At 40.5% G+C, this 25,077-nt stretch overlaps 2 protein-coding genes across 4 annotated transcripts; both read right to left on the reverse strand.

The window, feature by feature from the left end:
* Nucleotides 1-572: 572 nt before the first annotated feature.
* ube4b (ubiquitination factor E4B, UFD2 homolog (S. cerevisiae)) lies at nt 573-18,242 on the reverse strand. 3 transcript variants are annotated; one of them, XM_034590464.1, is made up of 29 exons: nt 17,911-17,934; nt 16,546-16,765; nt 15,056-15,191; nt 14,549-14,636; nt 14,082-14,226; nt 13,717-13,942; nt 13,011-13,499; nt 11,962-12,066; nt 10,671-10,812; nt 10,184-10,284; nt 9,878-9,992; nt 9,430-9,513; nt 8,779-8,835; nt 7,858-7,974; nt 7,620-7,718; nt 7,406-7,519; nt 6,800-6,998; nt 6,112-6,250; nt 5,929-6,028; nt 5,597-5,724; nt 5,332-5,430; nt 4,942-5,177; nt 4,700-4,826; nt 4,447-4,591; nt 4,009-4,143; nt 3,639-3,830; nt 3,243-3,417; nt 1,856-2,002; nt 573-1,738 (listed from the first exon to the last, which is right to left on the reverse strand). In XM_034590464.1, the coding sequence occupies exons 1-29, from the start codon at nt 17,932-17,934 to the stop codon at nt 1,674-1,676; spliced, it is 4,149 nt and encodes a 1,382-aa protein (XP_034446355.1). In that variant the 3' UTR covers nt 573-1,673. The 3 variants fall into 3 exon arrangements, with proteins under 3 accessions (XP_034446355.1, XP_034446357.1, XP_034446356.1); XM_034590465.1 differs by lacking the exon at nt 11,962-12,066 and having other exon boundaries at nt 1,488-1,738; nt 17,911-18,230; XM_034590466.1 differs by lacking the exons at nt 11,962-12,066; nt 13,011-13,499 and having other exon boundaries at nt 1,422-1,738; nt 17,911-18,242.
* Nucleotides 18,243-18,964: 722 nt separating this feature from the next.
* On the reverse strand, nt 18,965-25,054 carry LOC117764965 (nicotinamide/nicotinic acid mononucleotide adenylyltransferase 1-like). The gene is made up of 10 exons (XM_034591148.1): nt 25,006-25,054; nt 24,535-24,657; nt 23,889-24,072; nt 22,919-23,040; nt 22,240-22,639; nt 20,170-20,227; nt 19,926-20,049; nt 19,447-19,625; nt 19,220-19,321; nt 18,965-19,089 (listed from the first exon to the last, which is right to left on the reverse strand). The coding sequence occupies exons 2-10, from the start codon at nt 24,647-24,649 to the stop codon at nt 19,030-19,032; spliced, it is 1,344 nt and encodes a 447-aa protein (XP_034447039.1). The 5' UTR covers nt 24,650-24,657; nt 25,006-25,054; the 3' UTR covers nt 18,965-19,029.
* Nucleotides 25,055-25,077: the final 23 nt, after the last annotated feature.

Here is a 25,077-nt window from a genome sequence, read left to right on the forward strand (position 1 = left end):
ATTTGACCTGCAGATGTGCAAGATGATTTATTTTGAAACACATACATTAAAAACCACATCAGAAAATATATTTCCTTGTACTTTTTTTCTCTCGATATAATTCACTTTCTTAGTGAATGTTAATGTTTAATAATGTAAAATGTATGATTATGTTCTGGCAGAGGACCAGAGGTGACCAAGGAGATCCGTCTGGCAAACTACTTAGCCTCTTTTAAATCTCTCTTAAAGACGTTTTTATACGTGTATTTTCTCCTTGTTCAGATCTTACCGACTATTTTGATCATATTGTAATGTTTTATTTAACCTCGTTTTTATTCTTTTATCTGATAAATTAGTTTATTTTTGTGTGTTGTGCTCTAATGCTGTGTGATCTTCCAATTGTTTCCCTTTTAATTCTTCTAACTTGTAAAACAGTGCAACTGTGTTTTACTTATAAATTAGACCGGTATCTGGAGGGAGGCTGAGAGTAGAGACAAACAACTCTTTATCCAGTCAACTTATTGATATGTAACAGAACTGTAACAGTTCAACAGTTCATTCTGAGGGGAAAAAAACAGTGACGAGTTGAGACATAATGTGCATCATCATTTATTTCAGTTCAAAATCCTAGCTTCCAAAACAGGTTCGTGGTTAAAGGAAATCATTTCCTGTACAGTTAAGGTCAGCAAGGTCAAGTTAGGTACAGTGCCATTTTGAAGAGACCATGTTGAGGTGAGATGTCAGTGGCTCTGAAGACCAGACATTTGATGGTGTGCTCCTACGATGGTGGTTGTGGTGTTCATGCTACATTCGCTCATGATCCATTCACTTCACTTAAGAGAGGGTCATTTGTCCACGAGGCGCTTCTGAGGATCTGGACGTGAGGCCATGCACACACACAAAGTAAATTCACTCAAGTAAAGTCAGCAGGGAGGAATTGTGACTAAAAGGAACAACTGAACATACTGTATCTTGGTAAACCACTGCTCATCTTCTTACTGTACTCAAAAGGAAGCTAACATTTAGGATTAGTTTATGTTTAGCTAAATCCTTATTGGATATCCCAGTTCTGAACTTCATCTAAAAGCACAAACTGTGCGTGTTAGCTCTGGGACACCAGCATACATTTTGTGGACTCAAATTCATTAATTGTCACAGTCTTCATAGATAAAACTCAAAGGGAGCTAGCAATTTCATCAGAACCCCCCCCCCCCCCCCCCCCCCTCTCCCAAATGTATCGCCCTCCCACCTGCCCCAAATAATTCTAAGTCTTTAATGAAGCCGATGTACACAGTATTACAAAACAAAATGAGAACATTAAAGGAAAATGATCAGTGAAGTGGATGTATGCACCTCCCTAGTAAACCTGTTGGTGGAAACTTAATTCTCGCAGCATTAAAATGCATTAACTAACTCTTGTTAAATATATGTATATATTTTGATATATATATACACAAACTCATGAGAAAAAAAACGTAAAAGTCTTAACTTTATTATGTTTTATTTTTAGAACCATAATAATGGTTTTGAGACAAAAAGGGTAAATGCAAATAAAAAAAACTTAAATCAGGTCTCCTTTTTTCCATTCATAATGTTTTTTAGTTGTCATTGGTAGTAGTGAGACTGAATTCAGGCGTTTTGGACGATCCCTTGATGATGGTTAGAACGTTTCAGCCGTTGGTGGCGTGCGGTCCTCAAAAGGGCCGTCCACCTTGTTTCTCTCTCATCCAGGTGTGGATCCTCTCCTTCAGCTCTGGGACTGTGGAGTTAACAACAGACTGTGAGGAGCAGCTAACAACTAATGTTCACAATCAACAGAATAGAACATTTTTATATGTAATTAGTGAGGAAACGGCATTGTGGATTGTAGGTTTACCTGACTCCAACATGCTCTCTGTGAGCGGCTGCCTGTTGAAGGGATCGGTTGGGGAGTTGAGCAGGTGGCGTAGGATGATGGATCGATCCATGATGTTCCCCGAAGGTAGAATCACAGGGTCAGTCATCAGTGTGTCCATCAGGGGGTCTGTTAATACACAGTCACATGATCATGTTACAGAGAATAAAAGACAAAAACAGTCCTAAAACAATCAACTGTCCTGGTTTAATCAATCTGTGCTGCACAGAAATTGTTTTACTTGCAACACAAGTGGCATCTATCAGAGCGATTTCTATCTCATTTAGCTTTTTCTTGTTAAAAAGGCATTATAAAGTTGAGAACCTAATTGACAGATTGTGCCTCGTTTTTTGAGCTTAGTATTCAAATGATGTGCATTGATCTAAATAGAGGGGTTTTCTGTTCGCTGATCTACTTTCTGGGTTTGATCACCTATTTTGAAAGGAAAAAACAAACAAATTCAATGACAAGCATGTGAGGCATGTCTTCATCATCAAAGACATGAATGTGAGCCAGTGACATGCACAACCACAAAAATTCAGTTTTATATGACATTAGTGGACCTAGCAAAACACCAGTTAACAAAACATCCAATAAATATCCATTGAGAGTATTCAACACGGTGTGCCCTTTATTGAAATGTCACAGGGTTGTTACAGTAGGACTTGTGCGTTACAAAAATAAAACCTGCCGTGGGAGTTTTTAACCACATAGAAAGTCGATACACAAGCCTCCTGTACGGCACACTCCTATCAACTGTGGTGGGTTGGCTGGCGTATCTAGGAATCAAAGGAGGTATGTGGGCCACGTTCTCGGACTAGATTATATTAAGTCTGTGGTTATACGATAGCCCCCGCTCTAAGCCGTCTATATGACCTCTATGAGCTATAAAATCCCCCGCAAATGTCTGGCATTTTCACACATTTCAATGTCCGTCTGCACCGACTGACCTGAGGTCACAGGATTTCTCAGCAACTGACTTTATCTGCTTGGGGTCAAACAGTCAGTGACTTGCTAGATGAGGCTAAAGTCAACACAAAACCTTTATTATTTAATTCTAACATTACAAATTTAATTTTAAAGATGATGCTGTGATAAAAAAATAGCTTATCTGATTGGTTTATGTGGTGTATTATAGCCATTCCTTCTGTACTTATTACTAATATATATATATATATATATTTATTAAGCAGGCCTATGGATTTCCTAATTACATAGGATTGATAGTAAAGTATATAGAAAAGTGGGAAATGAACAAAGAAGAGCATTTCCTCAGCCAATTTACCTTTTCTGGATAAATGGATTTAAATGTTGAAGGTATAGTATAATGCTTTTAAAAAACTTTGGACAAACACACACATATACACACCTTTGAACTCGTCAGGTGCATCACTGTAGTCCATCTCAGACTGGGAGTTCCTGGCGACTATTTCCTCCACCTTATCAGACAGCAGCTTGAATTTTTCAATGGCGATGGATGACTTGATTCCAGCCTTCCTCATCTTTGAGATCACCTCTTCAAAGAGCTCACGGCTGTACGACCGCTGCACAGAAACAAACAACAAAGGAACTTGGTTCTATCAAATGGACACAGTACCACTTAGTAAGTTACAGTGAATGATTTGAACTTCTTACATAAACACATTAAAGTGCCAATCTTGCAGATTTTCATTAAAATAACACAATGGCATTCACATACTTTATCACTCTTTGAAACACTGTATTTATGTGATAAACTGTATACATAAACTTCATCAGTACCAACCTGGTCGTCTGCAATTGCTTTAGCAAAACGGGCACAGTCCAGCTGCAGGTAGATATCGGTCAGCTGGTCTAAGAGCTTCTTGGGCTCAAAGCCGTATTTCTCAGGGTTCTCCACCTTCAGGTCCCGACACTTTGGCCCACAGAGTTGCTGGAGGTTAAAGTTCAGCATGGCAGCTAAACGAGGCCCAAGCTCCTATATGCATAAGAAGCCACTGTTTAGAATAGTTCATCTGTGTCAGGATCCAGGCAGATAATGTAGCATTTGCCGTTATTATATAGTTGACAACGCATTTCTCATCTTATAGCCTAGAATACATTAATTGCAATTGTGACCATTTTACAAAATGTCCAGTGGGGGCAGCGACACTCACAGGCCTGAGGAAAGGCTTCTGGACCTGCTTGGTGAGGATGTGGAACATTTCAACCGTCTCTGTGGCCAAGGCCAGATAGGAGCGAGACACCCGCTCATCCTGAGTCAGCTGGGACTGGCGGCTCTGCTGCTGCTCCTGAAGGTTGGCAGGAAAACACTTTGAAAACTATTTCTTCCACGGCTGTCCACTAGATTCACATCTCAGCACAAATACAAATGTGGCGAGTTAAGGTGAAAATATGTTCCAGCTCAAAATATCCCAGTAACCTTTGTAACAATTTTTTCTTAGCTGGTTTAGTTTTTGTCACCTTCTATTACAGGTTAATGCAGCATTCAGGTCATATCAAGGGTAATTATTATGATCAAGTAATATAATCTCATACAAACTTATAAATAGTGACCATGTTAATATTCAGGTCATAACCACTTCAGAACTGACCCTCGGTAGCTGCTCCCACTGCTCCTTATTTTTCATCTCTTCTTGAACTTCGTGGATACGCTTCAGGGACTCAAGGCTCTCGTCTAACAAGAAGGTGGTGTCGTTTATCAGCATGTTGATGTAGCGCACAAACTGCTTTCCAGAGCTAGAGGGGAGTAGGAACAAGAGAAGATGAAATTCAAATTAGAAAACAATTTGACCTGAAATAAATAGTTTTTCCTGGATCAGAACATTTTACGAAAAGCACACTCACTTGAACTCCTCCATGAAAGTGCCATGGTGGGCAATGTTCTGCCAGAGACTCTTGAAGATCGTGCTGATATGGTACCGTATAGTGAACTTATCATAGAACTCGCTGGTGGCGCCGGTATGCTCAACATCTGACCAGAGGAGACAGGGTTGTGGTGAAAATGACAATAAAAATATGTATGGCTCAGCTGGATAACAACTAAAAACTTTATCATTCTTACGGACTACAGTATACATAGCACTCACCTGTGTAGAACTTCATGAGGGCAGGGACCAGCTGTTTGATGGACAATGGGTGGTTCTCCATCATTTCGGAAAATCGCTGAGTACGGGGCTGTACAGCAGGGTTGGTGACGAACAGCACCTCCACCAACTTGGCGATAAGGTAGGGGTTCCTGATGTAGTTCTGGCTGCAGATGAACACCACCAAGAAGGTGACAATGTCCTGGACACATGGCTCATATAAAACCTGGGGAGAATACCTGGAACAAAGGAGGAGCGTAAAGTGGAATAAGGGATTAAACAAGCCAAAAATGTCTATCAAATCAATCCTGGTGTCTTCTGTGTGGATGCAGATTTTTGCAAGTATCAGTTCACTGCTGATGACAATTACTGTGAGCGACGATCAGAACTTACTGCACAACAAAAAGCAGAAACTCAGCCACATCTTCAATGTAGAACTCGGGGAGAGCAGCAAAGCTTTTGGGAATCTCAGGGTTCAGTGGCAGGTTAATGCTGCAAGGGATGAAGAAATAAATATGAATACCAATTTAAAAATTACCGTGAACTGAAACACAGCAAAGACTGTAGAAGAACAAATCCCTCTGTATGTGGCCACATCAGTTCCATTTGAATCAATATCACACCAATGAGAAACATAGTCAGTGGTCTGGTGGCTCACTTTGGATAGGCAGGGTCCACCATGCGGAGAATGAGCTGAATAACTGTGCTGTAGAACTGCAGACATCTGCGGAGCAGGTTCTCATCCAGAAGGCCCACGTCAGCACAAGCTTTGGCTCGCACCAGTTTCTGACAGGAGAGAGTCACACATGATGAGGATCAAGTCTCTGTAAATATGCTCTGCTATAGAATCCTGCAAGTTTCAGCATTTTAGGATAGTGCAAGGTACAGTGAACTGAGAGATGAGAATTTGTCTCTCCCTTTAAATCACTCTACAAGGTCTGATCAATAAATGAAGGGAAGTGGGTGCATCCACAAGAATGGGAAACTTACTTTGAGCTGGGTTTTACAGCGCTTGAGCATCTCTCTGTGTCGACTGGCCAGGGGAGAATCTTTCCATTGGTTTTCACTGTTCTTCAGCTCCTCTACAGTCCTAAAAGGGTAAAGACAGCAATATTAACGACGATAAGAATGCTTAAAATATGAATGTGTGTGTGTTCATATGTGCGTGTGTACCTGTTTAGTTCACGGATAGCTCGCAACCTGCGGATGTAGCGCCTGCAGCCAGGCAGGATAGACAAATGGTGGGCGTGCAGTGTCAAGAAGAAACACTCTGTGGGGAACTTGGGTTCTGAGAACTTGTTGGGGTCGTCGTCTGTTTGTGTGAACAAATATTATTCATTATTTCCAATAAAGAAGCACATAACAGCATCAGTCAGAGGCAGCCTGCCAGATCGTTATCAGCTTTACTACCATTACAAACACAAGTTAGTGTAATCTAGGTCACATTAGATAATGTTTCCAAGGATTTTATTTAATAGTTTCAATCGTAGCGTGTCACATGAACTGCTTACAGTACGGAATGTGTTGCTGCTGTTATTTTGAAGATGAGGGAATGCAGCAACACTAACACAAGCATGATTCATCTGAGATTATTTGGCTTGCTTATGAAAAAAAATCATGTCAAAAATCTGGCATGTGAATCACAGAGAACTGATAAATATGCAAAATGGCTCCTACGTGTGCAATTAACAGATTTTGCAAAATGGCAAATACCATTTATTCAACTTGTATTACTGAAACAGCAAAGCATAATAATTACTCACTCGCTTCATACTTTAAGAAAATAACAGTTAAAAAAAAAACATTATGTTACCTAGACCTTTCACAAACACATATCTATGTTTTTTCATGTCAAGCTTACGCAATTCAGTCAGCCAGCTTTTCAGCTCCTCCATAGTGGCCTTTAGACGCGTTTCCTCTGAGCTGACAACAAGGCGACAGCGTGGGTGGAAAATGTAATAAGGGTCCACCGTCTCCAGCTTGATCTTCATGCTCAGCTGTTGCAGCACCCATAAGAAGTTCAGCATGAAGCCGTCTGTAGACACCAGCTTGTCATCGGTCTGAGAGGAAAAAGAATGGAATGTTCAAAAGATGTTGATACAACCTGATTGAAAGACAAATGACAAAATGTTTTACTTTTTTTGTCAACAAAGTGATCCATTAGGTTCTGTAGATTTAACATTTACATTACAGTTGGTCTGCTATCTTGACTCTTTTGCTAGTTTTAGGAAAATCAGGTGGCTGATATTTATCCAAAACAATACCAGAGCTTTTGCTAAATACTAAAACACACTCTCTAAAAACTTGAATTAGATTTTTGACCATCTAGTTTTATGTGTTTTTACAATTAAACAAGTTATGTGAAAAAAATATGCCATGGTATAAAAGTGAATCTGTTTTCATACTACTGTATTTCTTAATGTGTTACGTGTGATGAGGATACACAAAATGTATATTAATTACTCACCTGCATCTGAGCTTTCTTCACATTGTAATTGACTAAAGCTGCCATGTAATTAAGAGCTAACTCGCGCGTCTCTCCATTTAGTAGGATGTTATGAAGAACTTTGAACAGGTCACCCTAAAAAAAAAAAAAAATGAGGACACACAACTTTAACACATTATTCTTTACTGATACAATGGGTACAATGTTTATTTAAAACATTTAAGTGGAGACTCACCCTTGCTGACTCCAGGTAGTGCTGCAATGACTGGCTGACAACTCGTGTGTTCTCTATGGTGATGGCTGGGCCCGAGAAATATTTGTCTCCTACTTTGGTCTAAAGGAAAACATGGACATTACAAATCATCAAAACTCAATTTTACTTTACAATTTTGATGTCTCGCCAGTGTCCATTCTCAGAAACAGCTTTCGGCAGGAGCTTAAGGAATGAGTATACTGTTCATTTTGCAACTCACATCATCCTCAGCGAACACAGAGAGGCTGAAGGAGGCTCCCAGGTAAGACAGTCTCTGGATCTCTCGGCCAGAACCAGGGCTCAGAGGTTTGGGACACCATAGAGGCAGCGACGTTACCTGCACAGACGAGCCAGGATGGACACATATTACATATGGGTCCACAGGGTTTTTGTGTTGTCAAGTCACAAACATTTACCACATTTAATTGTCTAGTGGAGCAAGTAACGACCCATCACCAGAAGCTTAAGCTGACAACCATGGAATACAATGAACTGAACAATCTATTCCTTTGTGCTCACTCAGCTTAAGTCCCTAGAAGCTAAATGTCCCAGTCCTTTTCATTTTTTTGTTTTGCCATGCATCTGTGGAGCAGAAAGAAGTCCATCATGACAAAAATAAGCACAACATATTTTTTATGTGCTGATGAAAGCTGGGTATGTTGGTATGAGGAAGGTACAGACAACAAAGACAACAGCCAGACTCAAAATAATATTCCAGTCTCATGAAAAGAGACTGGAATTAGAGAATTAGAGAACTAGAATTAGAGAACTAGAAAAAGCCTAAATAATCTATGGGGGACACAGTGATGAACAATTAAACGTAGGTCTGGCAATATGACTTTAAATCACGATTATTTCAAACTTTTACCTCGATTACAATTAATGTACAATTATTTTATTCCGCCTCCACAGGAGGCGTCACTGGACACTGGTCAACAAGCAACTCTGCTCCTAATCACTCACACGTAGAACTGATCTTTATAATAACCTGCTGAATTCATATGTATGTGTTCGTGGATAAGTGGGGCATCGCTTGTTCCGCAACAATGAAGTTAAAACACCATGTTGCTTCATAATCCACAGGAGGAACTTCTCTCTTTATATGTCATAATTAAACTTTAGTAATACTTGAGTATCTTACCAAACTGCACACTGGGTGAGTCTTTCCAAACTTAATTTCACAAAGTTCAGCTAATGCCTGTAAAAACAAAACACAATGCAAATCTACATTTACAATTTTCTACCATAAAACAATGCATGAGGTTTTTTGCAAGACACAATCACAGCATTTACAACAGTAAGTTTGGGATCAGTTAATGATTTTCTGTTTTAGTTACTTTGTCATAAAAGACATTTCTCTGACTAACAAAACATAGTATACAATGCTCAAATTACAATAATTTAATAAACTTAAGTCCACCAAAATCACAGATGTCCCAAATGAGATTTTGGTATCCAATTATTTGGTATGCTTACATAGATGTTAAGAAAAAGCTAAATCTTTGCTCGGAATTTCTAGATAAGATTGTAAAGAAAACCCTGGGAATACCCATCCAAGAGGAGAAGCAGCATAATGGGAACACCATTAAATGTGTATTTAAGGATGAGCGCACACGTGTACATGTACCCTACATCTGGAGCTGTCCATCTACTGAGTAGGGAGGTTATTTGACAGGGTGCCAGAGCCTCAATAAACCAAGCTGTACTGTACATCCCCTGTATCTCTACATTAACTCTCATCTCCTGTCTGGTACTTCAGTGTAGATCAGACGAGGACAAAACATCTCCTTACCATGAGCGGGAATTTAAAGTTGTCACTGTCAAAAGAACATTCTTTAACTGCAAGAGCCAGCCCATGGAGGATAGGAATGAAGATCTGAAAAATAAAGATACAGAACGATAGTAAACATGTCATGTTTTATTAGTGCTGTGTCAACTTTGGAAACTGCATTTCCAGCAATCTATCAGCTTGAGGATAACTGCACATTTGCCTGAATTATAGCAATTTCTTCATCACGTGAAGCTGTTTGAGTCAATGACCTAAAAAAGGTAAATGTCTGTATTTATCAGCGTTTTTTTAGTCTTGAAGACCACTCAAAGCACTTTACAGTACAGTTTTGCCATCCACCCATTCACACACATTCATACAGTGCTTATATGTGCAGCACATCATTATACACTGCTGGTGGCGAATTAGTATTAACACATGTACCAAAAAAATGGATTGACGTGCTCCCCACCTGTCTGAACACTCCTTCCTCCGGGTGGGTAATGCGTGCCAGCTCCTGAATAAAACCGTAAGGAAGGTTCCGACACAGCATATAAGGTACCAGCAGAGACGGCTGGAGAGGGCTTCTGCATGCAGAAAACAAACAGAAGCAGAGTGGTGACAATAAATAAATAAATAAATAATCTGTCTGGAGGCAAGGTGAAAGAGTAGTTGCTATAGAGACTCAGAAAAGAAAAAAGGGACATAATGTACAAAAATATAAAGACGGATAAGAAAACAGCCAAAACATTCACACTATGCTGCCGGCTTTGCTCACCGAGGCTGGGTCAAGGTGCCTTGCAGGACCAGGGCAACGTGAGAAATACACTGAGAGCGAATGTTACTGAGAAGCTGGCTGACATTTGGTTGGCTGCAGATCTGAGGGAAAAGCGGGGAAGAGAGGAGAGAAACTGTTAGAGGTGTGATAAAAATGTATGCTGACAATGTCAAAGAAACTCTCGCAGACTCTGTTGAATCACAGCACTCTTTGATGAGCAAAACCTCCGCTCATTTCCAGACCAACTGGCCTGCAGCTAGTCTCCGAAGTACAAAATGTTCCCCTGTTCTCAGACACAGTGAATAAGCGTAAACGAACCTCAAATATCAGTTTTTACTATCACAAGGGTTATTGTGCTAAAAATGAATACACATCTTAATTCTTGAATAGAATCTCTACAAAACTCTCTTCTTTATCTTTTTTTGGCATCAATTTTCTAAACACAACCTGGTTGAGACATTTATTTGTCTTGCAGACAGTGAGCTACCTTGGGAGCTTTCCTCTCCTCCATGCCAACACTGTCAAAACGCTCAATGAGGTAGTTCAGCATCTCCGTCTCTTTGCATGCTTCAATGGTGAAGCGGTCGCTGGCTGAGTCGCAGGACATCCCCCCTCCACATGCACCAAGACTATAAACAGGACGGCAAACACAGAAACAAGGACAGAGAGGGGCTCTTTCAGTACAAGAAAACAGCACAGCACAGAGAGATGTACCTTTAGCATCAAACATTATCATGGCTGTATGGTTAACAAGCACAAACCCATTCTCAAGGCTCCTGAAAGAAACAAACTATGAAGGCATTAGTGACAGCATTTCACAATCTCAGTACTGGGAACTTGGGAAAATAATTTAAATAAAATAACAATAATATTCAAGTCTTTGAAGCCAATATTATGATTCAGCACATTTAACAACAGTGGTGATGTGAGTTTAAATAGCTGTTAGTGGTCAGCTGTAACTGCAAAACCTGCATGTGAGCTGCTTCAAAGCACTGACTTGAGGGCAGCAATACATTTCTCTCTGGGTTACAACAGTTCCTGATGCTCAAATATAAAATAAGCACAACAGATTATTGTTAAAAACCTGAAATAGCAATGCTCTTTTTTTCATGTGCTTTTTTCCTGAAGAAAGATGAGATGCAAGTTGAACTAAAGCTTGGAGTTTGCTCGACAATTTGACTAAGCGGAAGTAGAAATGCCATGGAGCAGAAAATAAGTACTATTTCTAATTTAATCGTGCATAAAACTCATATACACATAATTCTAGTCTCCTTGTCACATACATAACAGTCACATTGTGTATGGGGTAAATGATATTGAAATTTCCCCCTAAAAGTTTTCTGGGTTAAGAGTAATTTATCTTGTCTTGTACATGGAAGTGTACTGAGGATATTCATACGGATAAAAATGTATTTCATAAGGCTATACCGAATATATATAAAATAAATAGGCCAAGAATGGTATAATTAAATATAGTATAATATCTCAAACATTATCTCGGTTCTGTAGCAGCATATTTACTACTTGGATCTATATCGGCTGAGACTAAGTTTATTACTTATGATCATATCATACTTTAAAAGTTATATAGTGACTGGATCTTATGACTAAACCTCTGAAGACAAAACAAGTGAAGCAATCTCAAAGATAGCTAGGCCTCCATCAGTTTAACGCTCACCACTCTTCCCTGGTTTGTTTGTGCACCGTTAGTCGTAAAGCCTCCGGGGGCCCACCACTGAGCAAGCATTCACACATGAACACACCGTGCAGCGGTGTACCTGGACCCAAACTGAACCCGCGCAAAATCCTCCTCCTCCTCAGACTCTTCATCACTGCTGTCCTGAGACATGTCAGACAGGGCAAAGAACAGGAACGACAAGGGGCTGATGTGACGAGGACAGGAGGAGTGAGGGGAAAGAATGGAAGAGAAGAGGATTGTTGTGCAAGTATGAGGAGACAGAAGGGACGTAAAAAAACATGGAGAAATGTGTTATGGTAACACAGTGGCTAGAAAGAGAGGACAGGGAAGAAGGGATCACCACGAAAAGGACGCTGGAAGGCTGCATGCTTGCTTAAAAAACATTACTTGTGCTGTTTTTTTAAATATTCATTAATGCCATTTTGCCTGCAACTTTTATGTACTGTCAGACCATTCTTTCAACTAATAACTGAGCTGAGTGTCACTACCTCTCACACAACTTCTCTTGAGTAAGCCGATGCCAAGAAGCGTAAAGCAGGAGCTTTTAAACATGTTTAATTATATCTAATATTAGGGTTAGAACTTTTTAAATTATATACATTGAGGATCACTTTCCCCATTCACGTGAAAGGTAAAGTGGTCAGTCTTTTGGACTCCATTGTATCTTAAAAATGAACTGGAATGCCTGATAATTGCCTGAACACCCCATATATATTAGCATTTTTTAATCAGCTAATGTAATTGAGTTTGATAAGATTGATTATGTGTGTGTATTTTGAATTACCCAGACATTAAATCACAATTTGTAATAAACAACATACTGTTGATTTTTTTTTTTTAATTATTGCTACTAGAATTCTGTATTTCTCTTAACTTGTGACTAAAAACAAAAATGCAAAAATATCAAGTTGTTCTTTGGCTTTTAAAACAAGTTATTTAAATGTTTCTGCGAAAGGATTATTATGAGCTTGAGTTGATGACAACTGCCTACATGAAACGTATTATAAGCAGCATTATTTGCAACAAAAAATATTTAGTTGAAAGCCTCATAGCGTTTCACAAGAAGTTAAGGTTTTAGTTTGCTTGCTTGTGCACTACAAACTCACACACAGATGGCAGATGAGATACCTAGATGGTGGGATCCTGGAACCAAAGGCAGTTTGGCGAGCGTTCGATCTGGGAGAAGGGGGCACCGTGGTAGGGGGTGTGGAGGAGGGCAGGTTGTGAGCCCCAGGGGAGCTCAGGGAGAGGGACTGGGGGCTGAGTGGTGGCACAGGAACTGGGGTGTTGGGAGGAACAGAGGGCCCAGCGGGGCTCGGAGAGGGTTCAAAGAAACCAACTCCTCTGTGTCCCCAGCTGGATGGGGAAGGAGCCCCCCCGGAAGAGGTGACAGAGTAGGGCCGATAGCGTTGGGAGATAGGCAGGGGGGCAGATGGAGGGTTGAGGGAGTGTCTTGGAGTAGCAGTAACAGGTGGAATGTGGGGAACAATGAATTGTGGGGTAGAGGGGGTAGAGGGTGTAGAAGGTGTAGAGGGTGTAGTAGGGGTGGGAAGAGACGGAGAAGTCCTCTTGGCTACATCCAAAGCCATTGGGTGAGGACTACCACACCCATACAGACTGTGGACAACATTGATAAGATGATCATTAGCAAAAAATAATCAGACACCAATGTCTTGAAAAACAGAAATGACCCAGGCAAAATCAGGAAAATCAGGAAAGCACACATATGGCGGCATCAAACTGTCAACCAACGAGTGCAGATGACAACCAATCCACAGTCTTGATTTGTCTCTGGGAGTCTTCACGGCTCATAGTACTGAGTCAAGGTACTTGCCTGGACAGAGAGCTGGCACCAAAGGATCCTGCACTGGGGCCCATGGGACTGCCACCGAGGCTGGAGGGCTGCACCAGCGTCAGTCGGTGGTCAGGAGATTTGGCTGCTGCAATTGGCTGAGAGGTGGCGGTCAAGCTCGCAAAGGGGTTGTGGACACGTGACTGGGTGGACATCATTAAGACTTCCATCAGGATCTGGCCGATGAGGTCTTTGAAGTCAGAGTATGCTACAGAAAGAGAAAAAAAAAAAAAAAAAAATCATAAAACAGTCAAGTTACCAAATGCAGTTAAATAAAATTTTCAATTTTTACACCGTCATTCAGCTTGTTACGGTTTAAGAGATAAAGATGCTGCTCAGTAACATACCATCTTTAGGGTTCTGGTGGAACTCTGTAGCCAGTGAAGGGAGAAAGATGACATCTCTATCCTGTTCCTTCCACGATACGCGGAGGATCTTACAAATGAGCTGCAGAGCCTGTTCTTCGGAGACATCAGAGTTTGCAGAGGTTTCCTAGCAAGATGGAATAGAGACAACAGTAATGGTTTGATCACACCCCAGAGCCATTTGCAGCCTAAATGTCAGAATTTGCATAACTTTGATTGTCATTATAGTCATTATCTCTTGATCTCCCTGGTCTAACAAGTCACAGGTATGGTAGAGGGAGTGGAAATAAATAGCATCGGTGGAAAGTCGCCTATCACGTTCCTGTATATACTGAAAGACTGCTGTAGTGTTTACTCATTTAAAAACTGACTTGATCTGAAGATGGGCTTGATCAAAGTCAAGTCAGCCAATTAATTCAAGATTCCTGTTTGAGTACGCTGCTGTTTACCTTATCTGTCAAGTTCCTCTTCTCCCTGCGATCGCTGTCCTCCACCTCCATGTTCTCTATCCCTGAGTCCACATCCACCTGGGACATGCTGGAAGAAAGAAAAGAGGGATGCATTGCTCATCAAGTCTCTTCAACCCTAATCAGACCATACTAACACTCAAACCTCAATGATCCACTTTTCATCTTCTTTACAAAAATCAGATTCACCAGATCTTGTAAATCTTGTGGCCTTGATATGAAAATCGATATTCCTTTTAATAATTGATAAAAAAAATTTTTTAAAAAGAATAATGAAACTGAAACTTCAAAAACGAAAGACAGTTATAATTTGATATCATAACAAACTTCTGCTAATTATATAATTTATTCATCATAATTAATTCTTTTTTGGGTTGAAGGATGAAAATCTGTCACTATTAGAATCTGATATAATTAAAGTTGAACAAAACCTCTGTTCTACATTATGGAAGCAACCTTTCTTTTGTTTTTACAGTTCACATAGCTTACCTCTTTTCACAGGAGGCAGTGTCGATGTCCATGCTCTGCGATCGGGACAAACTCTGGGACTGAGTCTCAAGGCTGTTGGAAGGGGAGCTGGAGAGGGAGCTGACGCCCTCGCTGCTCTGACTACCATACGCCACCCCTGCAAAAGCAACACACCACAACTGAGCACCTCTGAAGCACAAAAAAGAATAAAAAATGCATCATAATATTTTGACATAAGTCTTGATTACATAGGTGATTTTCTTATCGAGTTATATTGTGTGCCTGGTTTAAAATTTGTAGTTTGTTTGCTTTTCTGTTATTTCAAAAAGAGAAAAAAGGTTCATGCAGGTAGTATCTTAGTTTAGGTCTCCCCTAAAAATATAATCACATTTAGTTTTTTTCTCATTCTGCATTGGGTTTTACTCCATCATGGCTTATTATATTCATCCTTCTATGATGACTTTTAATTAGTTTTTGTACCGTGTTTTATATAAATCTTAACTGTAATTGTAATTATTGGTTTGTTATTAAAGAAAGCAGACCATTTACTATAACACTATATAAACCTCAGACCAGATTAAGCAACAATTTAAAGCTATATATTTGATGCAAGGGTTGGTGTTTATGGAAAAAGCCTAATTTAGTCCCACTGGCTCAGATTGGTGTTTTTAAGATCAACGTGGTGTGTCATACCATTATAAGCCCTCATTACTGCAAACACGTAGAGAGAAAGCTGATTAACACCCAGGATCTTACTGTGGACGAAGGGATGGAATTAACAACTCTCTCCTGGTTGCACGACAATCATATCATTACCAACTGTTAACTCAGATAAACACTGTGTACCCTTGTGTTGTGTCAAATAGAGTATTCATAACAAACACATTGATTTGTGCCGAAGGCTCGAATAACTGCAATGAAGGAGATCACAAATTTGAATAAATTCTGAAAAGTAGCAGTGGCCTTAAAAATTTACTTTTGTATAACAACACCAGCCCATCTATGAATACAATGACATGAAACTGGCACTGCATCCATACATGGCAAGTGCATTTTCTAGAGCATCCCACAGGCAGAGGCAACAATTCTCACTCTGTACAGCAGGGCCTACACCTGGTACCAGACAGGGACACTGTGATCACAACAACCTGCTTCTGTTTTCATCAGAGTCAAGATGTGCATCTGGTTCTTTCTGGTAAAATATTAGTGTCATAAATATAAAGGTCCTTTTCAGTATTGTGTACAGTCTGGATCAAACAGAGATGTTTATCTGTAAAGCCTCAGAGACAATGTCTTTCAAGACAATTAGTGTAGAATGATAAGGTTAGACTACAGATCACACAAGAAGCTAACGTTTAAAACTCTGTGGTGACAACCAGGCTAAGCTGCCTGAATCCTGATCTGATGTCAACTTCAAACCTAAATTTGTGAAATTAAAGTATAGCCTGCGATAACAGCAATTAAGGACAAATACATCCCCGAAAAACATGTAGATATTATTCAGTTCTCACCAGAGGTGCCCATAGGGGATGTAGCAGGGGTACCACTGTGGACATTCAGCCCCAATGATTGGGAGGCAGCTGGTGGCAGGGGCTGGGGTGCAACACCTGAGGGTCCATGGAGGGGTCCAGGTGGAGTCTCTCTCTGTGGGGATGTCAGGGGTGTGCTGAGAGGGGTGCCGGGCTGTGACGTCTGTCCGCCTGCCAGTCGCACCAGCCGCCTTCTGCGAATCTGAAACAAATACACCAAAGGAATTTATGTATTCTGTCAAAGTTTTATAATTAAAAAAAATGAAATATTGAATTATTAGTCAATATTTATTTATATCAGGGATAAATGATTGGCACGGTTAACCGTGGCAAAATAAGAAATGGGTGATGATTTCATTTTATTGTTATATTTGATTTGATTATATTATCCCCAGACAAAACGCATCATAAAGACCTGGTCGGTTTTAATAAAACATTTCGGAGTTAGACAGTGTTAAAATCAAAGACAGTACTTATGAAACAGATTCAACATAACCTACATTACGAACAATGTCAAATGTGACCAGTGTTCGTCACAACTCAGCTGAGGAGCTTCACAAATCTGACCAGGAGGTTAAATACGTGTTAACGGTTTCCCAGAGAAAAGAGTTTTAACAGAAACGTAGGTGGTTCAAGATGAGCCGCTCGGGGACCGCAGAAGTCGGCCCACAGTTCATTGCACAATGGTGGCCCGGTGTGTTTTTTATGCTGAGTCGTCTCACGGGCTAATTTTTGACTGTTAGCAAAACAACGTTAGCAGCTGTCAGCTAGCTTACCGCAAGAGGATCAACCGAAAGCAACCGAGCAGCCAAACACAAATATAACATAACCTGTGAAAATACAACGAGAAAAATAAACACGATGGATTAAACAATCTAATGCGTGTGTGGTTCGAGGTGAATTGAGTTACATAAAGCCGGTGTTACTCACGGGTCAGCTTCTGAAAATCCTCTAGTATCACGTTAGCTAGTTAGCATTGTGCTTCTCCGGCTAAATTGAAATTAGCCTACTAGCAACCGTGACACAAACGTTCACGTCCAAGTCTGTTCACTCTCTACAATGACCAGTGTCTGGTAAATAAACACGGTACACGTTCGGTCAGCTCACACACACTGGTTAAAGCTGCTGTTGAAATAAATGTGGGATTTTATTTATCGCGGATGCTATTTTTTTTCCCCAATTTAGACTGAGCTAGCTCTTAATAGCATATCGGCTAGTAGCAGCTCAATTCGTCTGGAAGCCAGAAGAAAGGACTTTGTGAATCTTAGTGTAAATTATTACGGTTGTAAACGAGGCATGTGCTTTGAATTGTTGATTGTTGTTTTTTTTCCCCCATTGTCACCTTACCTCATCTGCGCTCAGTTCCTCCATCGCAGCTAAGTTAGCTAGCTATTTCACTTTCAACTGCCTCACTGTGTGCCAGCCAGAGCCAGCTAGCTAGCCTGTGTTGGGACTAAATATGCATAGTCGAAGTCGTTCAACGAATACGTGTCAGTCTTGATTGTCTTCAAGATAGAAACGAGGACTGAAGTTAGCGGTGGTCGGCGAGACGCGGCTCCTCCAGAAAGTCTCTCGTTTGCTGGTTTTCTAGGCAGAGTGTAACAAAAAGAAAAGTAGCTGTCTATTATACGTCAAAATACAACAGCAGCCATTTTGGTTCTACAGTGCGTCACGTGACTTAAGAGCACACAGGGGGAGGTGTGTGAGGATTCATTGTGTGGCACAGATACACTTAGTGTTATATATAAACATGTTTTTCTAAGAAAGCAACAACACATCCTGTTGTTATTCATTAAACTGATAGTGTGAATGAACCATCAATTGGTTTTATTGGACTCCATGGGAGGCCACTCACTTCCTGTCTGGGATCAATGATAATAATAATAGTAATGAGATAAGAAAATGAAAAAAATAAACTTCAGATTATTTTCAAAACCATTTTTATTTCACAGAATTCCAAAGCAAAACTTCATTCCACACATAGTGCACCTCACTTTTGCTGTACATTGAGTATTTGCATGAACCCGCGATTTAGATTTTACATATAGCTCAACCAAATGCCAGAATAAGAGCAAAAAGCCACTGCAAAGAAAATGTATCTATTATAATTTGTACAAACGAGATTTCTGAGGAACAATAAGTTTCAGAGGCTGGTTATAAAGGCTTATTTTTCAGCCAGCTGAAAGGCACAATAAACATGCTTGCTGCTCTTCATTCTTTATATATATTACCTGAGGCCAGCACCAGCAAGCTACAGACCTATGTAGTCTGACTAAAGTAATGCATGGATGCCATCTACTGGTGTACATCCACACCCTGAGAGGTTATATTCTGCCTGAACTAAGCGCTGATGTCTCGTTACAGAGAAAATACCACAACCTGAACTTTTAAAACATTTCTTTTGTTGTAGGTCAGTGGATCTGACACACAATGTCATTCATCACCTAATACAACTCTCTGTCTTCTTCACTCCGACACATTCTTCTTAAAAACCTGCTTGCAAACTTCTCCTTCACAGTACAACTCCTGTGGGCAAAGGGTCACAGAAATATAGAATTAATGCAATGCCATAATGTACAAGAAATATAAATGTGAGTAAGTTATTCAGTATTTAGATTTGTGTAATATATAGAATTGCCTGTGTTCATATTCTTACCAGATGTAGCTTGTTGTCTTCAATCCAGTGAGTCCAGCCGCGGTTCTTCTTCTCTCCGGATTGTTCACACACCAGTTTATTCCCCTCCCATGTCACCAGTGACTGCACAGAGCGAGACAGAGATTAAACCACAACACAGAGCAGGTTCAGCAGCCCAGAAATGAAAGTTAAAACACACTGCATGATCTGCAAAACATTTGCAATCATTTTGTCCCGTCCATCCTCACCTTGATGTGTCTGTTGTCCAGTCCTTGGGTGAACTCCTCTAACTCCTGGCCCACTCGGAAGGAGAGGGTGTAGGATTTGAGGGGGGAGAGCGTTTTGATGATGAACTGGTCTCCCTGCTGCTCAATCACCTTCCTCAGCTTCAGCTTCAGAGCTATCTTTCTTAAGCAAGGGCTGATGCCTGAAATAGTAAAGTGGTGTTTTGACTAAATTAACAAATCTTCCTTAACAAACTCACCCAAAGGCAACAATGCAATTTTTTCTCCCTCATAAATAGCACTGATACAACAACACAGCCAAACATGTTTTTCCCAGAGTAGCAATGCCTCTCACACCCAGGGCTGTATTTAATCCTGTGTAATGTTGTACCTGCATGCATTTCACAGCACAATTAGACTTTTACAGATTGAAATGCAAATATCTCAAGTCTTTCAATACAGAGAATAAGGTTTAAATAAAATATGATTATTTCAGGTCTTACCCAGTGCAATCATGTAACCCTCAAAGTTGACATTGCTGATAGTGTCCCATGTGCCACAGAGGCTGGTAGGCATTTTGTTGATCTCTTTTATTCCTCCTGAGATGTGCGTGTGAATACAATGTGATCATCAAACTTCTTCTGAAAAGAGGCTGAGACAATTCTCTTTTGTGAGAGACCTGCAGGAATAAAGTCAGGAGTGTCCTAAAATCTCATTCGCTCATGTGAGGATGAGGGCGGGACTCACACCAGTGCCAGGGAGTGCTGAAGACAGACGTGTCCGACTGGTTCCACTGGGCAGCTCCCTGAAATAATACATAAGGTTACAGATTGATTGAACACACATGCCCACAAACTTAGTTGACCTAAAAAAGCACTGAACGGTTTAGTTTAGGGCCTAAATACATTTCTGGTCTATACTGATCTACTGTTATGAACCATCCAGAACCCTCAGTTCATGTGGGACAGGTCTGCTTCCTGTACCCAGAGTCAGGAGAACTGCCGGTGCAACTCGCAGTTCTTCGAAATCAATGCTGAGGACTTTCCTGTTTGCCACAGCATTTTATTAAATCTAATATTTACTATTTTCTTACACCACACAGGTTTTTTTATCCTTACTTTTATTTCCTATTATATTATCAGTTTATTCATAAAAAAAAAAAAAATCTATTTAACTCTTTAATTTCTTGTCTTGTGGCTTCAATGCAAATCATGGACAAACACCTGCAGTTTTTATGAAGATGACCTGACAGAACATGACAAACATCCGCATACAAGGTACAAAGAAATGAAATGGAATGAAATTACTGAAGTTACTTCCTCATGTGTGGGGAATGTTTTGATACGTCTCCATTTTGACAGGAAATCAAACACATTGTCAAACACACAAGATATTTTATCTTGCACCGAGCAGCAAACAGGTCGACTGCTCACATTGTTATTTGCAAAAACTAGTCTGGGTTGTTTTCCAGACAAGACGCCACATGTGCACGGATTCTGTCATCAGCACCTGACAAAGACATCAAAACATGACTTGACTGAGATTCAGCCACAGTCTTAACCCCGGTTACTTTGCATTGGACCTTTTAATATTCAGGTTTTCGATCTTATCTAATACCATTATTGCAACATTAAAAGGTATATTAATTAGGCACCAATTCTAATACTAATGTGATGTAATCAGGTATTGTTTCATTTAAACACAGCTCTCACAGTGAGTCTTTCATAGTCAGTTGCAATTTGCTAATTCAGCTCTTGATGATTACCCTGAAAGTTGAGTTAACTGTCGTGATGAGAATCATCTTAATCAAAAACCAAAAGGTGTCGATTTGGCAATTCCTTCACTGAGGATGTTGGGAGTGAAAAAAGTATCTTAACAGCAATGAAAAGCTTGCGAGGTGGAAAAGAAAGAGGTTTATTTCATTTGCAGTGAATACAAATCACACCTTCATTTTTAGATCTTCAGCACCAAGTACAAAATTTGATTAATGTGTTGAGAAGAGTAAACTGAAACATGGAAGGGAAAGTAAAAAGGCTCACATTTGTTTAGATCTTTGCCATATTTTAAAAAACTCAAAATTGTGAATCCAAATGTCACTAACGACACAGCAGATTTATATGACATTAACATGATCTCAAAGTCCAAATCACTTCACTCAAGCCTTTTTCAGACATGACCTCCGGGTAAAATCCAGAGAATTGGCTACGGACTTTACCTGTTGTTTGCCTTTTACATCCAGCAGAGGACCCCCTGCTGTGGGGTTAGGGTTCACATATCATTCACACATCATTCATACATCGACTTCTCCTGGATTTCGACGGACTTTATACTAGCAGGTCAAGCAGAGAAAGCACTGCGGAGCGTCTCACTCGGACATTTTGCGTTCACACATGCACCTCCTCTGGAGAAAGTACGGAGGAGATGGGGAGTTCAGTGCATGTCTTAAAGCAGCTTCAGAGTAGGGCTGCACAATATTAGGAAAACATGCGATAACGTGGTTTATTATCGCGATGACGATATGACTTGCAATAAATAAGCAGAGCGTGACTGCGTGGCGCATGGATCATGATTTATCGCAGTTTTTGCCGTCTTTTGCAATATGTCTATCGCACACGTTGATATCGCGATATATCGTGCAGCCCTACTTCAGAGAAATCAGTGAAAAATCCTCTAAAAAACACACGTGTAGCATAAGAATAGACTACTGTGTAGAGTAGGCACTGGTGGTAGGTACTGGTTTTCAGTTGACAGTAAACCTACAGCCGTCAGTGTAAACAGCTCACACTTCTGTTTTAGCAGCTGCAGCAGTAAATGCCTCAGCTCGAGGACGCCTCCAAGTATCTCTGAAGCGGTGCAAGAACCACATCAGCGTTTTTCTGCTCGCTCTCTGCACTGTAGAGGTCGTTCTGTTGAATGTAGCTCACCACAGCGTCTGGCAACAGGTACCTGACGCTCTGACGTCGACGAAGCGCCCGACGCATGTGAGTGGCGGAGATGTCGTTGGTCACCCACTCGTGGACCAAGTGGATGTTTCTGCGATGCTTCCACAGCACGTCCGACTTGTTGATGAACTTGTGCGGGTCGTTGCCAGTGCGAGTGATGCAGACCAAACCGTAGCCACCCACGATCTCATCGATGTCCTCCTGCTTCCACAGATTGGGGACCCCAAAGGACTCCAGGACGTCAGCCCCACACAGCAACATCACCTTAGGGCCGTCTGAGAGCAGAGAAAAAAGCTTATCAGAAAATATCTGTATGTAGCTTTTCTTAACAAAGGGGAAAAAAGAAGAAAGTAGAGATTAAAGGGGAAAGAGGGCATTAAATAATAGAAGCAAATACAAATAAACACAGATAGTGAGATCATGAGGAGATAAAGAGAGAAATTAAGAATTTGACTTCTTATCCGTGTACAATTGAAAAAGGCAGAAGCGTAAAATAGGACAGAAAGAACAACATTAACATTAAACCATGCTTTACATAGCCTCACGTGACTTACCTCTCCTTTTCTGATGAGATGAAGCTTCATAACGATTCTCTATTCGTCTCTTTTTGGTGTATTTGACTGTGTCCATCTCATCGCAGTTCTGCTGTGTCTCGAGCAGTTTCTCATTGTGATGCCTGAGTAAATACAGCATCAAACAAAACATCAGATTTTTCTAGATTTATCACCTAAAAATGGTTTCATTATTTGTTTAAGGTTCAGTGTGTAATTTGGGTGAAAGGGATCTATTGATTTTAAAATAATCCTAGTGATGTTTTCACTAGTGTGTTTCATCTAAATTGTACAAATTGTTGTCTTCTTTACCCTTGAGGAGCGGGTCCTCTCTGCGGAGGCCGACATGTTTTTTTTACAGTAGCCCAAACTAAACACCTTTTGAGTTTTTATGACAAGTGACGAATTTCTGACATGATTAATATAAAATTATGACTAAGACCAAACCCACATTTCTTGTTTGGACTGCAAGGCACAGTATCAGATGATTCATGTTCATGATTATGTCCACCAGTCCATGTCTTTTATTTCCCTGATGAAGCTAATTATTTACAGCAGGAAGCCACACCCTGTGAGACTAAAGGCAACTGAAAAGCACAAATTATAGAAGGTGTCGTCTTCATTACTGTAACTTTTCTATGCAGTGAAGTTTTGAAGAATTGGAAACGACAAAAGAACACAACCACAAGTGTCACCTTTTCTTCACCCCAGGCATATCAAAAAGCCATACATACATTATTACACGTTGATAAATGAATTATATAACCCATACATGTGAGGCAGAAATAGAAAACCGCAAACAAACTCTGATCAAGGACACAGAAAGATCTGACAGATAGTTCCTTACACTTATTGGCAGATTACCTTGGTGTAGTCTAGTTGTAATAACAACACAAGAGAAAAACACTAGTAGTGCTGCCTGCAGCAAGCACAGCCACTGCCACTAACAAGAGAAAAAGAATCGTCAACTTACCGAATCACCGCAACCGTCTCCACCCACTCAGGCTGCAAGCTCTCCCAGGAATCTACGGTGATCCAGTCTGAGTTCTCTGTGGCCAATCTGGCCATTTCCCGACGGTGGGAGGCCTCAATCAAACCCTTCTTCTTATAGCCATCGCCCACAGGAGAGATGAGGCCACTCACCACCTTGTACTGACCTGAGACACAAGGGAGGGAGTGTGTGTGAACACTTGATTAAAAGCAACAGCACAGTAGATGCGGTCAACTCATAGAAACATGTCTCTAAACATATTTGATTAATTAACAGGAACCATTTTAAAGGGTCTGTGGTTTGTCCAGATTAACAGAGTCGTGCTGTTGAATTTCTTCAAAGTGATCTTTCAATTAACTTCAATTAATCAACTCCGTCAAGGAGGTTATGAGTTCACCCTTGTCTGTTCGTTGGTTTATTTGTCAGCAGGATTACGCAAAACCTACACAACTGATTTCTGAGGAAAAGTGCAAACTGGATGGAGAGTATGTCATGTACTTTCACAGGATGTAGTAAATAGCAGTTAAAACTCACGCTATCTGCAGGACTTGGTCTTTTTAGAAGTGAAAGAGAAAGTAACACTTATATAATATTTCCTTTAGAAGATCTAACTGTCATTTGAATGTACCTGTGTCTTCTAGATGATCTCGAGCCAGCTCAAACAACCTCAGGTGCATGTTGGTGATGGGGTTGAAGGAGCCGCAGGCCAGCAGGACCACTGAGGTTACACTGGGAGACTCCATACTTTATTCTGGAGCAACAGACACGACGAACAGTGGAGTCAACAAACTGTCACAAGCCACACATGTGCAACACATCTCTGCTTCTCTGAGTGAATCACAAAAACTTAAAACGATAAAAACTGTCATTTAAATATGAGCTGTAAACCTAAAGGCACGTTAGCTTCACGTGTAGCCAGGGAACATTAGCTCAGTAAATTCAAGCTCAAATCGTAGCAGCGGCAGCTCGTAGAGGCACTTCCGGTGGCCAAAGAAAACTACAGTCACCTCACCAAAAAATATTATGGTGATTTTTGCTATCAAATCAATAATCAAACTTAACAATGTCACTTTACAATATCTCTATCTTGAACACATACCTGTCGAAGTCAAATACAGCGCAGTCTGAGGGGGGACAGTAAATAACGCGGACCATCCGCTAATCTTCAAAA

This window comes from Hippoglossus hippoglossus, chromosome 7, assembly GCF_009819705.1.
Source record: "Hippoglossus hippoglossus isolate fHipHip1 chromosome 7, fHipHip1.pri, whole genome shotgun sequence".
NCBI classification, from domain to species: Eukaryota; Metazoa; Chordata; class Actinopteri; order Pleuronectiformes; family Pleuronectidae; genus Hippoglossus; species Hippoglossus hippoglossus.

Bases quoted from the DNA above. Each gene is read 5' to 3' on its own strand.
- ube4b (XM_034590464.1), bottom strand. From the start codon at position 17,934: ATGGAGGAACTGAGCGCAGATGAG. The intron at 13,500-13,716 runs GCAAGTACCTTG...TGTTGTCCACAG, and splicing joins GGTGCCAGCTCTCTGTCCAG to TCTGTATGGGTGTGGTAGTC. The intron at 7,975-8,778 runs GTAAGATACTCA...TCGTCTGTGCAG, and splicing joins CTCACCCAGTGTGCAGTTTG to GTAACGTCGCTGCCTCTATG.
- LOC117764965 (XM_034591148.1), bottom strand. From the start codon at position 24,649: ATGGAGTCTCCCAGTGTAACCTCAGTGGTCCTGCTGGCCTGCGGCTCC. The intron at 22,640-22,918 runs GTAAGTCACGTG...CTCTGCTCTCAG, and splicing joins ATCTCATCAGAAAAGGAGAG to ACGGCCCTAAGGTGATGTTG. The intron at 19,322-19,446 runs GTGAGGATGGAC...CGCTCTGTGCAG, and splicing joins TGGACAACAGACACATCAAG to TCACTGGTGACATGGGAGGG.